The sequence below is a fragment of the Pongo pygmaeus genome, chromosome 1, assembly GCF_028885625.2.
Source record: "Pongo pygmaeus isolate AG05252 chromosome 1, NHGRI_mPonPyg2-v2.0_pri, whole genome shotgun sequence".
In the NCBI taxonomy this organism is placed as follows: domain Eukaryota; kingdom Metazoa; phylum Chordata; class Mammalia; order Primates; family Hominidae; genus Pongo; species Pongo pygmaeus.
The window spans coordinates 3944321-3960828 of record NC_072373.2 but is presented as its reverse complement, the minus strand read 5'-3'; the positions used below and the strand labels follow the sequence as shown (position 1 = coordinate 3960828).

Genomic DNA, 16508 nt, shown 5'->3' with positions numbered 1-16508 from the left:
GCAGGCCACTGAAGCCTCAAACAATATGACACCTGGCCTTTCACAAAAACCGGACAGTGGAGGTGTTGACAGGAATGGTGTTAAGCCAGGTTCATCTGGGTTTGTCAAGCATAGACTTCTATTTTTAAAATATTTAGGGCAAATACAGTTCAAAATTAATTTGGTCAACTACATTTTTCTTTAGTTTCTTTAGTTTTGAAACCTGTGTATATTTTTATTAATTATGAAACTCATACAAATGTTATGTAGGCAGAATTTTCAGGAAGTTTTGTGACCCTTTTTATAAGCCTGTAACAAAGAAATAAGTGATATAATAAGGAAATACTGAGGTGTATTTGCACAGTCTTTGTATTTTACAAAATTGTCATCTGACCATAGATGTGATCATTGCTGTTCCAAGTAACAGAAAGCTCAACCCATGAAAGGAATTAACTGGCTTATATGTAATGGAAGAGTCCAAAAGCAGACATAGCTTCAGATGCAGCTTGATCCAGGACTCAGATGCCATCATCAGAATCCAATTCTTGGATCTGTTTCTTTGGGTTGGCTTCATTTTCAGGCAGCCCCTTTCCTCATATCCTCAAGATGGCAGAGGCAGCGCATGGTCTTTCCCTTGCAGAGATAGATCACCAGGAAACAATACTTCTATCCCTAGCCATGAGACAACAGTCTTGAACTTTATTCTGACTTGATCAGCCAAGTCCCTGTTGGAACCATCACTGCCTAGCTTAGGCCTGAGACAGTGCTGCACCTCTACTGCCAAAGGCCGGGCTGGCCTTCCCTAAAGTATATGTGCTGGGTAGGGGAGAGGTACGGATCTGAACCAAAACGAGGGCTGTCCAGCATCAGCAAATATCTCCCGCAGTCCCCATGCCTCTAACGGGAGACAAAGCATCAACCCCTCCCTCTGGCTCCTCTACTGAAAATTCCCCCAGGAGCCTCACAGGTCTTAGCCTTCTCTTAGCTACTTCTTCATCTACTTTTTTGCTGCCTTAATTATTTTTCTTTTCTTTTTTTCTTATTTTATTTTATTTTATTTTTAGAAGGAGTTTCGCTCTGTCGCCCAGGCTGAAGTGCAGTGGCGTGATCTCGGCTCATTGCAACCTCTACCTCCCGGGTTCAAGCGATTCTCTTGCCTCAGCCTCCTGAGCAGCTGGGATGACAGGCACACAGCACCACACCTGGCTAATTTCTGTATTTTTAGTAGAGACGGGGTTTCATCATGTTGGCCAGCTGGTCTCGAACTCCTGACCTCAAGTGGATCCTCCCGCCTCAGCCTCCCAAAGTGCTGGGATTACAGGCATAAGCCACCGCGCCCGGCTGCTTCCTTAACTCTTGATATCCTCTCTGTATCTTGCTTTGTCTAGCTGTTCTCTTCTCTCCGTATTCATCCAAATATTTGCTTAGAAGTACCCAGAAGTATGGCGTTGTATGTGGTACACTTTGAACGAAGGGTGAAGAAACGAGGCGGAGTGACTTAGTAGCACGTTACAGCACACGGTTTAAATTTTAATATTAGCCCATTTACAAAAAACAGCTTATATAATAGTCATTCACATACCTCAACATTCACCATCCCCTCCCCACTTTTTTTCTGGAGACAGGGTTTCACTGTCACCCCGGCTGGAGTGCAGGTGGCATGATCACGGCTCACTATAGCATCGACCTCCTGGACTCAAGGGGTCCTCGCACCTCAGCCTCCTGAGTAGCTGGGACCACAGGTGCATGCCACCACGCCCAGTTAATTTTTTTTTAATTTTTGTAGAGACAGGGTCTGGCTATGTTGCTTAGGCTGGTCTCAAACTCCTGGGTTCAAGTGATCCTGCCACCTCAGCCTCCCAAAATGTTAGGATTACAGATGTGAGCCACTGTGCCCAGCCAACATTCACCCCATTCAAGTGTGCAATTCAATGGATTCTAGTATCTTCAGAGTGCTGTGCAACTATCACTCCTATCTACTTACAAAGCATTTCCATCATCTTAAAAAGAATCCCCATGTCCAATAGCAGTTCCCCTTCCCCCACCCTCATCCTCGGGCAACCGCCAGTCTTCCTGTGTGTCTGTGGATTTGCCTCCTCAGGGCATTTCACATAAACACAATATGTGGCCTTTTGTGTCTGGCTTCTTTCATTTAGCGTAAGGCTTTCAAGGTTCATCCATGTTGTAATATATATCCTTAGTTCATTCCTTTTTGTTAAGCTCACAAAAGCACTTTTTATTTGAGGCAAGGAGACTGGCTACAGGGATTACAGTTCCAGCAGTCAAAACGCAACTCCAAGTGGCACTATTTGGACCGTAGATTTTGCTTCATTTTGGCTGGAAAAGGGTATTCAGGGTGTACTTCTCCCAGCTGGACAAGAAAAAGGGCAAAGAAAACTGGAAGAGACGTCTCGTCTACACAAACTGCTCTTTGGACACAGCATCAACCTGACCACACCGTTGCTGGTCAGTCTGCAGGTTGCTGACCCACTGTTAAGGGACACAGGCCATACTACACTTGCTAGAAAAACTGAGGCAGGAAAAAGAGGTGCAAGGCACTTGGGGAAGAGCAGGTACCTGTAGCGTTCAAGCTCAGTGTTGAAGGGGTAATCCTTGCAGTAGGCACAGCTCACCAAGACACAAACCCTCCTGTTCCCATTGTAGCTGACTTCAGTGGTCACATCAGGCTGCTCAGTTGAAAGTCAAAGACCTCCAAGTTTTCAGCAATGCGTTCCAGTGTCACCCCCGAAATGATGATAGGAATTACCACCAAATTCCTATGCATGGGAAACCAGGTCACAACCTGGGCTGCGTTTTTATTTGTTTATTTTTTTTACTGCGCTTGGCTGTGATTGCTTTGGTGCTGGGATCCCCCAGGCCTGTCACGAGAGCTGAGGGGACTATAGGCAGTCACCACCTTGCCTTTGGATTGGCAGCCCTGAATTAACTTCTCCTGAGGTGGGTGCAGGTGGCACTCACTCTGGTTAACCACTGTTTTTAAGCCAGGTTTCTTTTTTTCTGTCTGCTATATATATATATATATATATATAGAGAGAGAGAGAGAGAGAGAGAGAGAGAGAGAGAGAGACAGGGTCTCACTCTATCACTCAGGCCTGGAGTGTAGCAGCATGATCATAACTCACTGCAGCCTCGAGTTCCTGGGCTCAAGTGATCCTCCCGCATTGGCCTCCCAAAGTGCTGGGATTACAGGCTGAGACACCACACCTGGTCTTAAGCCAGGTTTCTTTGCCATCTCCTGGAGATGGCTGCAGTTGGAGATACCAAAAGCTTTCATAGCCCTTCATCCACCAGCTCCTCCGTGTGGCCACCCACGTGTCCATGAAGTTGGTGTCACTAGGTACCACGTTGTCTGTCCCATCCAACAGGAAAAATAGCCTGTTGGCCAGTGAATAAGGTAGAGCTCCAGGTGGTGCCCTGAGGGTCTTCTGGCAGGCTCCTCTACCAGACTCTTCTCATGGTATGAGCACCGCAGCTTGCTGACAGTGGCAACGTTCTCAAGCTTCACAGACTCCGTCACTTGGCCTGGAGGGGAATTCTAGGTGTCCAGCCCCAGGACAGGCATTTTGGCACCATGACTGAGCACGATATGGACAGCCATCCTCACAGGATTAAGAAGAATTCTGGACAGAAATATAGTTGTAATTAAGCATCAGTCAGCCTGCACTTTGACCCACTTCCTTGTAACCAACAGTGACGTAGCACTAGATGACATTTGCACGCCCGTTGTTCCTATAGATACGATTTCTGACCTGAGAATCATAAGGCTTTTGTTTAAAATAGATGGGATCTCTGACATTAGAATCATAAGGTTTTTGTTTAAGAATTGCTTAAGATGTTTTTCAGATCCTGAATTCCAGCAAAACAGCCGACGCCAACCAGTTTGAAGACCCCCACAGAGGAATGTGGTCAGCGTGAAAATACAGCTTCATCTCCCGTGACTCCGCCCTGCACACTTTGACGAGTCAACCACGTCCACACTCCAGTCTCCACTCCCAAACCCGTACAAACCCCAGCCCCAAACTCCTCAGGGAGATGGATTTGACATTTCCTCCCATTTCCTCCTTCGGTGTCCCTGCGATGAAACCTCTTTCTCTGCTACAACCCTATGCCTCGGCGTATCCACTTGCTGGTCCCATCCAGCAATGGACCCGTCGTGGTTACCGTGGCTGGCCAAGCCTGCTGTGCTTCACAGACCCCACTCAGGATCACACCACTTCGTTCCATTGTTTGGAGATGCCATGTTTGCTTATCCCTTCATCAGCTGATGAGCATTTGTGCTGTTTTCACTTTTTGGCTATTATGAAAATGTTGCTATGAGCATCCGTGATATTCGCCCATTTAAATAAGTGTTTTTCACCGTAACTGCTGTGGGAAATTTCTCCGTGGCTCCGTCCTTTCTTTGTAGCCGAGGCTTCCCCCAGGTTTTGACTCTCCCTCTCTGGCTCAAGGTCAGCTCCTTGCCTCACCTCCTAGAGCAATTCCACTCTCCCACCTCCTACTGCAGCATTTCCAAAGCCTCTGCTTAGCCAGGGACCACCCATTCTGCACCTCTCCCCTTAGGGCTGCAAGCACCTGCACAAACTTGGTGGTTATCATGTGCTTCAACTCAATCAAATTCTCTCAGTTTTACCTCACCAATCTTTTTAAGCCAAAGGGAAGGCAAGGATTTGATCTTCACATCACATGAATCATGACATCTACCTTAGAAGGCAGAAGCAACTGTAGTTGGAATAGCAGTTGTTTTTTTCAACATGTGGAATGATATCAAGGCTCGTTCCTCCCGATATGTCCTGCCCTGTTAGTGGCTGGGGCTGAGGGTTTTCCCAGGAAGCCAGATTGTCCTCACAAGTTCAGCAGGACCCTGGGGCTTCCACAGATAGTAGGACTGTTACCAGAAAGAAGTCTCGATCCAGACGCCGAGAGAGGGTTCTTGGATCTCGCCCAAGAAAGAATTCCAGGGGAGTCCATAGAGTGAAGTCAAAGCAAGTTTGTTAAGAAAACAAAGGAGTAAAGAATGGCTACTCCATAGGCAGAGCAGCTCCAAGGGCTGCTGGTTGCCCTTTTTTTTTTTTTTTTTGAGACGGAGTCTTGCTCTGTGGCCCCGGCTGGAGTGCAGTGGCGCGATCTCGGCTCACTGCAAGCTCCGCTTCCCAGATTCAGGCCATTCTCCTGCCTCAGCCCCCCGAGCAGCTGGGACTACAGGCGCCGCCACCACGCCTGGCTAATTTTTTGTTTTTTTAGTAGAGACGGGATTTCACCGTGTTAGCCAGGATGGTCTTGATCTCCTGACCTTGTGATCCGCCCGCCTCAGCCTCCCAAAGTGCTGGGATGACAGGCGTAAGCCACCGCGCCCGGCCGGTTGCCCATTTTTATGATTATTTCTTGATTATATGCTAAACAAGGGCTGGATTATTCATGAGGGCAAGGGGTGGGCAATTCCTGGAACTGAGGGTTCCCTCCCCCTTTTAGACCACATAGGGTAACTTCCTGACATTGCCATGGCATTTGTAAACTGTCATGGCGCTGGTGGGAGTGTCTCTTAGCATGCTGATGCATTATAATTAGCATATAATGAGCAGTGAGGACGACCAGAGGCCACTCTCATCATCATTTTGGGTTTGGTGGGTTTTGGCCGCTTCTTTACTGCAACGTGTAAGGTCTTTATGACCTGTGTCTTGTGCTGACTTCCTGTCTCACCGTGTGACTTAGAATGCTAACAGGCTGGGGACGCAGCCCAGCAGATCTCAGCCTCATTTTACCCAGCCCCTAGTCGCTCTGATTCAAATGCCTCTGACGTGACCACGCAGATTTGAGAAACAGGCCCTCAGCCAACCAGACTCTGGCTCTAGGACACACTTAATACTGTGAAAAGAACAGTACAGTCATAGTCACAAATACCAGGGGTGCAAAACTTCAGATTAGAAGACACTTGTCAGACTCAGAGGCTCATCCAGCTCCATGGAGATCATTATCACCACAAGCTCTTCAGACAGGTATGGAGGTTTTCTAAGGGATATTTTTATTTTCTGGATTGCAATTTTGTTTAGGAAGAGATGAAAGTGAGGATCAACTACTTTGAGGATTGTACAACTTTGTAAATTGCACCAATCTGACTGCATATTTATATCTGCCTGCATTTGTGAAAACAGACTTGTCAAGGAGCTTATTTCTGGAAAGGGTCAATGATTCTAGAAAAAAAAAAAGACAAATATGAGACCCTTCGGTAAAAAGAAACTTACTCTAGGGAAGTTTTTTGTTTTTTTAAAGAAGCAGTATTCACCCATGTTTTTAAAAAGGAACATGGATTTCAACAATAATATAATGAGTAAAGCATCTGTTTCGTTTATGAAATTAGACCTATTAAAGAACAGAATCAGTGAGGGTTAAGGTAGGATGAGAGTGACAGGGAAAGAAAATGGAAGGAAGGCTAGGCACGGTGGCTCACGCCTGTAAGCCCAGCACTTTGGGAGGGCGAGGCAGGCAGATCACCTGAGGTCAGGAGTTCGAGACCAGCCTGACCAACATGTTGAAACCCCATCTGTACTAAAAATACAATATTTAGCTGGGCATGGTGGCAGGCGCCTGTAATCCCAGCTACTCGGAAGGCTGAGGCAGGAGAATCGCTTGAACCCAGGAGGCAGAAGTTGCAGTGAGCCGAGATCACACCACTGCACTCCAGCCTGGGCAACAAGACCATACCTCTGTCTCAAAAAAAAAAAGAAAAAGAAAAGAAAAGAAAAAGAAAATGGAGAGGAAAACAAAGACCGAGGCGCACCCAGCCTTTGGAAAGTGAGGCTGTGAGCCCCGTGCAAGCAAGAACCCTGTGTGTGGCTCCCACGGTGCCTGCCGCATACTAGCTGCTCAATAAATGGCTGTGAAATAAATGCTGATCACAAAGGACAGAATGGGAAAGATTAAGAGAGAGAAAAGGAAGTGTGGAGGAGTACAAGCAGAAATAATAACAGGCTGGGCACGGTGGCTCATGCCTGTAATCCCAGCACTTTGGGAGGCTGAGGTGAAAAGATCATTGGGGCCAGGAGTTTGAGACCAGCCTGGGTAACAAAGCAAGACCTTGTCTCTACCAAAAAGTCAAAAACAAAAAAAAATTAGCCAGGGTAGTGACACGCCTGTAGCCTGTACTTGGGAGGATGAGGTGGGAGGATCGCTTGAGCCCAGGAGTTTGAAGCTGCAATGAGCTATGATCGCACCACTGCACTCCAGCTTTGGGCTATAGAGCAAGACCACATCTTGAAAATAAAATAAAAAATAAAAAAGAGAAACAATAACAACCAGTTCCACTAACGTAAGGCTTTTCCATTTACAAAACCCTCGCCATGACTTGATTCTTGTAGTCAATCCACAGGGTAGGAAAGAGCATTTGTACAGAGAAAGCATTACATTTATGGTGGAGAAGTGAAGTCCGTCACCAGAGGCCACACTCCTGGGAGGTGGCAGGGCCAGTTCTAGACGAGGACTTCCATCTGCCAGCCCCATCCTGACTGCATGACACGATGCTGCTTCTGTCTTCTGCAGGCACAGCCTCAAATTCGGGCCAGTGTTGAGGGGCCTGGGGACAGGGCTGGAGATGGGGCTCTAGGGAGGCATCAGCACAGGGAAGATTTTCGGAACCATGAGTCTGGTGAGGCCACCAAGGAGCGGCGGGGCACGCAGATGGAGAAGAGGGGCCGGAGGACCGAGCCCTGGGTGCCCATCCCTCGGAGGGCACAGAGAAGGGACGGACCGTGAAGGTGACTCGGTGGAAGGAACCAGAGGGAGGAAGTGGGGAGTCCTGGGAGCTGTGTGGAGAGTGCATCAGGGAGGGAAGGGGGCCACCCTGTCAGAATATGACAGTGCCTGATACCTAGTGAGAGCCCCAAAAATAAGAGCCTGTTCCTATTTTTATTAATGTCTCATTGGGAGGAGGAGCGAGCAGTGAGTGTGGTAAGAGCTAAATTGTCGTGCACCACAGCACACAGTAAAGAGCTGATGTCTCAAATGGATAAATCAAGAAACAGCAGAGCAAGCGCATTTAGAAAAGCAGAGGCGAATACCTCAAAAACCTCAAAACGGTCACCTCAGAGGGGAGGAGGACAGGTGTGGAGGGGAGGGGCAGCCAGGACAGGGGATTTTTAAAAATAAGCCTTTTGGTATTATTTGCACATGTATTTCTTTGATAAAGAATTCTTTTTTTTAATTTTTAAATTTTTGTAGAGATGGGCCCTCACTCTGTCACCCAGGCTGGAGTGCAGTGGCATGATCATAGCTCATTGCAGTCTCGACCTCCTGGGCTCAAGTGATTCTCCCGCCTCGGCCTCCCAAAGTGCTGGGATTACAGGCATGAGCCACGCACCCAGCCTGATTTTAAAAAAAGCTTCAAAGGACACAAAAAGAGGGCTTTTGCACATGCAGTTGTCTAAGGTGATTGGTGAATGGTTTTGGGGGGCTGATTGCAGAGCCCACCAGGCTGCAGGGCTGGCGTGCACGTTCTCCAGGACCTGTCGTTCACACTCACCGTCCTGGACATCTTCCCTGCACTGCTAGGACACCTCGTTCTTTATTCACTAAGCTCTTTCCTGGCGCAGTGAGAGAAAATTCAGAGGCCCCAGCAGCAGAGGAATAACAGGCTCCAGTGGAGAAGGGACCGGGAAGGAAGTAATTGGAAATCTCTCTTCCTCCAGGTTCTGTCTCCTCTGCTCACTCCCCGCTGCTGAGGGTCGGTAGAAAGGGGGGTGACACACTCCCACCCCGTCCTTGTCCCACTGTGGTCTCCCCCAACGCATCAGTGCCTGCACCTTCCAGGCTCCGGAAAGACGATGTGCCCCTTCTGCTTTGGAAAATCGCAACTCTCAGAAGACCAACAGAAATGCATGTAGAAAATGATGGAAATTACTGGGTATCAGAGGACACGATGACCTGAACGAGCAAGAAGATGGTGGGGGCCGGGGGTAGGGTGGAAGCCAGCTAGGACTCGGTAGTGACAAATGCATAACTATTTGCTTATTTTCAGTGCCTTTTGCTTCAAATGAGAGGTTTCTGCTCTCCCACGGTGAAGTGTGAGGCATAAATCCTGCTTCATTATGGGGAACTTCCAGGGGGGTGGCACAGAGCCCAGGAGTCCCTGTGGCATGATGAGGGGGAAGTTGGGAAAGAGAAGCAGAAAGAAAATGGAAGGGGGCCAAACGCAGGAGGTGTGAGGAGGAAAGCCAAGGAAGACGAGGGGAGAGGGATGATAAAACGGAGGGAGAGGCCAGGCGCGGGGGCTCACACCTGTAATCCTGGCACTTCAGAAGGCTGATGCAGGAGGATTGCTTGAGCCCAGAAGATTGAGACCAGCATGGGCAACATGGTGAAACCCCGTCTTTACAAAAAATATATATATATACAAAAATTAGCTGGGCAGGGTGGCATGCACCTGTAGTTCAAGCTACTTGGGAGGCTGAGGGGGGAGGGTCACTTAAGCCCAGGAGGTCAAGGCTGTAGTGAGCCGTGATCACGCCATGCACCTCTAGGCTGAGCAACGGGGTGAAACCCTGCCTCAAAAAAACAAAAAAACAAAAAAACCGGGAATGAGAGGTAGGGTCTAATAGGTAGGAGGCTGGCCCAGGAAACGAGTCGGGGTGTTATTTTGTGCACTGATGCAATGGGTTAACACATCAGTTTCCTAAGGCTGTCAGGGTGAGTTGCCACAAACGTGATGCCTCGAAACAGAAATCCAAAATCCAGGTGGCAGCAGGGCCATGCTCTCCCCTAGGTCCTAGGGGAGGATCCCCCTCGTCCTTGCCTCTCCAGCTACTGCCGGGCCCAGGCATTCTTCGTCTTGCAGCTGCGTCACTCCCGTCCCTGCCTCTCTGCCTTCACAGGACCTTTTCTCCTGCGTTTCTCCGCGGTGTCTGTGTGTCTCCAATCTCCCTCTTCTTTCTCTTATAAGGACACTAGTCACTGGATCTAGGGTCCACCCTAAGTCCAGGATGATCTTATCTCAAGATCCTTAATTTCATCTAGAAAACCCTATTTCCAAATAAGATCACATTCACAGGTACTGGGGGCCATGGACTGAATGTGTCCCCCCAGAATTCCTATGCTGAAATCCTAATCCCTGTGTGACAGTATTTGGAGGCGGGGCCTTTAGGAGGTGATTACGCTGTGAGAGTGGAGCCCTCATGAATGGGATCATTGCCTTTATGAGAAGAGGCTGGAGACCCACCACGTGAGGATACTGGGGGAAGGTAGTGCTCTTGAGCCCAGAAGCAGGTCCTCGCCAGAACTGACCATGCTAGCACCTTGATCTTGGATTTGTAGCCTCCAGACGGTGAGAGACGACTGTTTGCTGTTTAAGCCACCCAGTTGGCATTTCTTATAACAGCCCTAAGTGATAACTGATTTGGGTGCCCCTATTCAACCCTTGTTTTGACTTAGATGACATTCTCTACAGGGAAAATTTCTTAGGACTATTGGACAAAATACAAAGTTCTTTTCTTGCTTTTTGGTTTTGCAAAAAAAAGAAAGATGAATGGGTCAATGAGAACATCTGAAAAGTCTGGAGTATCACTGAGGAAATAGAGGGCGATCGAGAACCCGAAAGTGAATGGAAACCTACGATAGAAGTGAGATATACTTTTCTGTTGTCACCTCATCGGACTGTGTGTGATGACACAAATGCCAATAGCCGGCAAACAGCGAGGAAACGAACATGATCCTGACAGTCTCAGAAGTGCCCACACTGAATGATTTTTAAGTTGAGTATCTGACTAAAATAAATAATTGCCTCATTGCTTTGTTGATTTAACCAACTCTGAAGCCTAAAAGACACGTGTCAGGCCCCGTGAGGGGAACCAGTAGGAATGTGGGCGAATGGCGTCCTTGGAGAGTTCATGGTCTGATAGGAGAGAAGGATTTTATAGGAAATCACAGCCACAAGAAAGGAGCCCACACGAGACAGCTGTGGGGGTTTGGGGAAGAAGATAGTGCACCCAGTTGGAGATATCAGAGAGGGCTTCCTGGAGGAGGTGGCACTGGACCTGGCATGGTAGGAGGAAGGATCTGAATGAATATGTGGTGAGAGGAGGAAGGCCATTCTGGGCAAAGGCAAAACAGAGGTGGGAGGGGGCGAGCTCGTCAGGCAGTAATTAGTCATTCAGTTTGGTTGGACCTTAGAGTCTGTGGACAAGAGTAGCGGAGATTAAACATAGTGGGGTTATTCCGGGGCTGGCTCCAGGAGGGCCTTGAAGGCCATGCAGAGTTGATGCCACAGACCCATGGGAGAGAAGGCCCAGCTCACAGAGAAGCTCCAGGGGCTGGAGATAGTCAGAGAGAGCTCCTCCAAAACGCCTGATGTGCCCTGGGACATCTCTCCTACCCTGGAACTGATGCTCTAGACAATGAGAACTTCTAACGCTCTGAGCAGGGAATGTCACCTCCAAGCTGCACTCCAGGAAAGATTCATCTGCAGTTCCTTTTAAGACTTAACAGGAGGCCAGGCATGGTGGCTCATGCCTGGAATCCCAGCACTTTGGGAAGCCAAGGCAGGCAGGTCACCTGAGGTCAGGAGTTCAAGACCAGCCTGACCAACATGGTGAATTCCTGTCTCTACTAAAAATACAAAAATTAGCCGGGTGCGGTGGTGCACACCTGTAATCCCAGCTACTTGGGAGGCTGAGGCAGGAGAATCGCTTGAACCTGGGAGGTGGAGGCTGCAGTGTGCTGGGATCTCACCACTGCATTCTCCAGCCTTGGTGACAGAGTGAGATTCCATCTCAAAAACAAACAAACAAAAGACCACTTAATGGGGATGGGACAAATTTCATGGGGCACTACTGCCATCTCCCCAGTTATGTGGAACTGAGGGCTGACCAAGCGGGGTGGCTGTGGGAAGAGGAAAGAAGCAAGCCATGGGCTCTGAGCGCCTGCTTGTGAAGCAGGGAATGAGCTGTCTGGCGCTGGTGGGGCCGGGCACAGGGAGAAGCTTTTCTGGCTGGATGTTCACTCCTTGTTTGGGTTAAGATAATGTGTGTGCGATTGTCTCAGCCTCTCATCTCACAGGAGTTCCCAGTGCACTGCTGATCCAGAGGGTGCGCAGATCCGTGCTTGAGACACTCATCTGTTCTCTGATACTCCTCCCTCGTCTGTTCTCTGTTTTCCCTACACTGGCAGAGGGGAGGATGAATATCCATGGCCCCTCATTTCCTTCGTTTGGATGATGGAAAGATGAAAATGTTTCAGCATCTCTTGTTGACATGTGAGCTGAAGTAAGGCCTGAAGAATTCTCTGCCCACCGAGAGCTGGGCCAGTGTGTGGGGTGTGGCAGAGACAGAAGAGACGGGAAGCTGGACATCCCGTGGACTCGTGTGTCAGCTCAACTTCTACCAAGCATTCCATTCCCCTGCTCAGGCCCCAAGTCTCAGAATCATCCTTGCCTCCCTTCTTTCTCCCTCTCCCTCCTCATCCAATCCGCCAAATCCTACCTTCACAATATGGCCAGTCAGCATGGGTGAACCTTGAGGACATTATGCTAAGGGAATAAGGCAGTTCCCAAAGGACCAACACTGTGTGATTCCACTTATCTCAAATACCTCGGGGAGTCAGATTCCTAGAGACAGAGAGTGGAATGCAGATGCCAGGGGGTCTGGGGAGGGGAAAATGGGGGGTTACTGCTTAATGGGTACAAAGTTTCAGTTCTGCAAGATGAAATGAGCTCTGGAGATGGATGGGGGTGATGGGTGCATGACAATGAGAACGTATGTAATACCACTCAGTGTACACTCCAAAACGCTGAAGGTGCTAAATTTTATGTTGTATGCATTTTTATAATAAATAAATTATACAATAAAGACCACCGACTTCAAGTTGTGACCTCTCACTGGACAAGAGTGACACAGCGGAGCATGAACGACGTCCCCCACTACCACAAATTATGCAGTTGAGTTTCCTGCATTTGGAGACATCGCAGGGGTCAGCATACCTGGAGTGCAGTGGGTGAGCCTCACTCTGGGAAAACCATCTTCATGATCATTGCAACTTCACTGCCAGGGAAGTATGTTATATGGACTTTATCACAATTTAAAAAATACACCCACATATAGATTTATCTCTATCATCTATATCTGTCTATATCATCGATATCTCTCATCGATATCTATATCTGCATCTGGATCTGTATCATCTATTTCCAGCGGTCCTCCTCCATGGCTACTGGCCTGGTCCAGGCTGCCTTTATCTGTCATCTAGATGATTGCAATGACGTCCTTCCTGGTCTTTGCCTCTGTAACTATGTTCCCAACGTGTAGTCACAGTGATCTGAATAAAACATAAATCAGATGTGTCGCTGTTCTGCTCAGAAGCCTCCATTTGGCCTCTTTCTTGGAGTAAAAGCCACAGCGCTTACCACGGCCCCCATGGGGCTGTCCAGGCTGGCTGTCAGTATCCCTCTGCCATCACCTCTTACTGCTCTCCTCTGACCCTCTGACTTTGCAGCCTCAGCGGCCCCTTGACTTTGCTGTTCCTCATGTAGACCACTCCGAGCACGCTCCTGCCTCGGGGCCTTTGTTCCCGGCATCCCCTCTGCTCTAAATGCCCTTCCACACAGCCTCCTGCCCAGGCCTCTCACTTCCCGCAGGTCCCAGCCCAGATTTCCTGTTAGCAATGAACCTTCCCCAAATACCCTAGGAGATAAGGATGCCCCTTGCCCCACCCCAACCTCTCTGTCCTACCTGCCCTGCCCTTATCAATTCCTATTTATTTCCGCTAGAATGTCAGTTCCAGGAGGGCAGGTCTCTTTCCGTTTGGTTGGCTGCTGTATTCCTAACACCCAGAGCAGGGCCTTGCTTTTAGGCACTCAATATAGTTGTTGAATGAGTATATTGAGACTTCCATTCCTTCAGGCAATAAATCGATCAGAAAGACAGAGGCCGCTCTAGGTATTCAAGCAAGAAGAGATTTTTCTCTTTTTTCTTGTGAATTTTTCTGAGTACATCGTATGTGTGTGTATTTGTGGGGTCCATGAGATGTTTGGTTCGGGCACACCATGTGAAAGGAGCACATCATGGAGAATGGGGTGTCCATCCCCTCAGACATTTGTCCTTTGAGTTACAAACAACCCAATTACACTCTTTAAGTTATTTTAAAACGTACAGTTATTATTGACTATAGTCACCCTGTTGTGCTATCAAATAGTAGGACTTCTTCATTCTATTTTTTTTTTTTATTTTTTTTACCCATTACCATCCCCACCCCCCTACTCCACTTCCCAGCCTCTGGTCACCATCCTCCTAACTCTCTATGTCCATGAGTCCTATTATTTTAATTTTGAGAATATGTGATGTTTGTCTTTCTGTGCCTGGCTTATTTCACTAAATATAATGATCTCCAGTTCCATTCATGTTGTTGCAAATGACTGGATCTCATTCTTTTTTATGGCTGAATAGTACTCCATTTTGCATATCTACCACATTTGATTTATCCATTCATCTGTTCATGAACACTTAGGTTGCTTCCAAATCTTGGCTCTTGTAAATAGTGCTGCAACAAACAGCAGTGCAGACGTCTCTTCAATATATGAGTTCCTTTCTTTTGGATATCTACCCAGCCGTGGGATTGCTGGATCATACGGTAGCTCAATTGTTAGTTTTTTGAGGAAGCTCCAAACTGTTCTCTACAGTGGTTGTGCTAATTTACATTCCCACCCACGGTGTACAAGGGTTCCCTTTTCTCCACATCCTCACCAGCATTTCTTATTGCCTGTCTTTTGGATGTAAGCCATTTTAACTGGGCTGACATGATATCTCATTGTAGTTTTATTTTTATTTTTATTTTTTGGAGACGGTGTCTTGCTCTGTTGCCCAGGCTGGAGTGCAGTGGTGCAATCTCGGCTCATTGCAACCTCCACCCCTGGGTTCAAGTGACTCTCCTGTCTCAGCCTCCTGAGTGGCTGGGATTACAGGTGCATGCTGCCACACCCAGTTATTTTTTTGTATTTTAGTAGAGATGGGGTTTCACCGTGTTACCCAGGCTGGTCTCGAACTCCTGAGCTCAGGCAATCCACCTGCCTCGGCCTCCCAAAGTGCAGGGATTACAGGCATGAGCCACCACGCCCGGCCCTCATTGCAGTTTTGATTTGCATTTATCTGATGATCATGGTGTTGAGCACCTTTTCATGTGCCTGTTTGCCATTTGTATGTCTTCTTTTGAGAAATGGCTATTCAAATCTTTTGCCCATTTTTTGATCAGATTATTAGACTTTTTCCTATAGAGTTGTTTGAGCTCCTTATATATTCTGGTTACTAATCCCGTGTCAGATGGGTAGTTTGTAAATATTTTCTCTCATTCTGTGGGTTGTCTCATCTTTTTGTTGATTGTATCCTTTGCTATGCAGAAGCTTTTTTACTTGATGTGTTCTCATTTGTCCATTTTTGTTTTGGTTGCCTGTGCTTGCAAAGTATTGCTCAAGAAATTTTTGCCCAGACCAATGTCCTGGAGATTTTCCCCAATGTTTTCTTGTAGGAGTTTCACAGTTTTGTCAGAGGTGTTTGAATCAGAGCAACTCCATCTTAAATAGGATCTTGGTAAAATGAGGCTGAAACCTACTGGGCTGCATTCCCAGACGGTTAAGCCATTCTAAGTAACAGGATGAGATAGGAGGTCAGCACAAGACACAGGTCATAAAGACCTTGCTGATAAAACAGGTTGCAGTAAAGAAGCCGGACAAATCCCACCAAACCCAAGATGGCGACGAGAGTGACCTCTGCTCGTCCTCACTGCTACACTCCCACCAACACCACAACAGTTTGCAAATGCCATGGCAACGTCGGGAAGTTCCCCTATATAGTCTAAAAAGGGGAGGCATGAATAATCCACCCCTTGTTTAGCATATGGTCAAGAAATAACCATAAAAATGGGCGACCCACAGCCCCAAGGGCTCTGTGTGTGGAGTAGCCTTTCTTTTATTTCTTCACTTTCTTCATAAACTTGCCTCCACTTTACTCTCTGGACTCTCCCTGAATTCTTTCTTGCACGAAATCCAAGAACCCTCTCTTGGGGTCTGGATCAAGACTCCTTTCTTGTAACAGTTTGAGGTCTTAGATTTAAGTCTTTAATCCATGTTGATTTGAATTTTGCGTCTGGTGAGAGATAGGGGTCTAGTTTCATTCTTCTGTGTATGGATATCCAGTTTTCCCAGCACCGTCTATTGAGACTGTCTTTTCCCCAGTGTATGTTCCCCAGTGTATGGTACCTTTGTCAAAAATGAGTTCGCTTTAGGTGTGTGGATTTGCTTCTGGATTCTCTATTCTGTTCCGTTGGTCTATGTGTCCTTTTTAATGCCAGTACCATGCTGTTTTGGTTACTTTAGCTCTGTAGTATAATTTGAAGTCATGTAATGTGACTTCTCTAGTGTTCTTCTTTTTCCAAGCAAGAAGAGATTTAGGATCTAGGAATTAGGGTTTGCAAAATCACTGGAAGGCTAGAGGTGCAAAAGTTCAGGAAAGCCATTCATTGCTCTCAGGCCCACCACCAGT

General features: G+C 47.6%; 1 protein-coding gene and 1 non-coding gene across 4 annotated transcripts in view; one reads left to right on the top strand and one right to left on the bottom strand.

Annotated features, from left to right (window-relative positions):
* EFCAB2 (EF-hand calcium binding domain 2) overlaps positions 1-12759 on the top strand; it is a 161391-nt gene extending 148632 nt beyond the window's left edge. The window contains exon 7 of one of the 3 annotated variants that reach the window (XM_054447073.2): positions 8679-12759. In XM_054447073.2, the coding sequence (XP_054303048.1) occupies positions 8679-8917 (239 nt within the window). In that variant the 3' untranslated portion in view covers positions 8918-12759. Of the gene's footprint in view, positions 1-3832; positions 4363-8678 lie in introns of those variants that run through there. The other 2 variants (XM_054447063.2, XM_054447044.2) reach the window with 2 other exon arrangements.
* Positions 12760-12874: 115 nt separating this feature from the next.
* On the bottom strand, positions 12875-13034 carry LOC129022734 (U1 spliceosomal RNA). Its single transcript, XR_008496535.1, has one exon. It is a non-coding gene; the product is annotated as a U1 spliceosomal RNA (small nuclear RNA).
* Positions 13035-16508: the final 3474 nt, after the last annotated feature.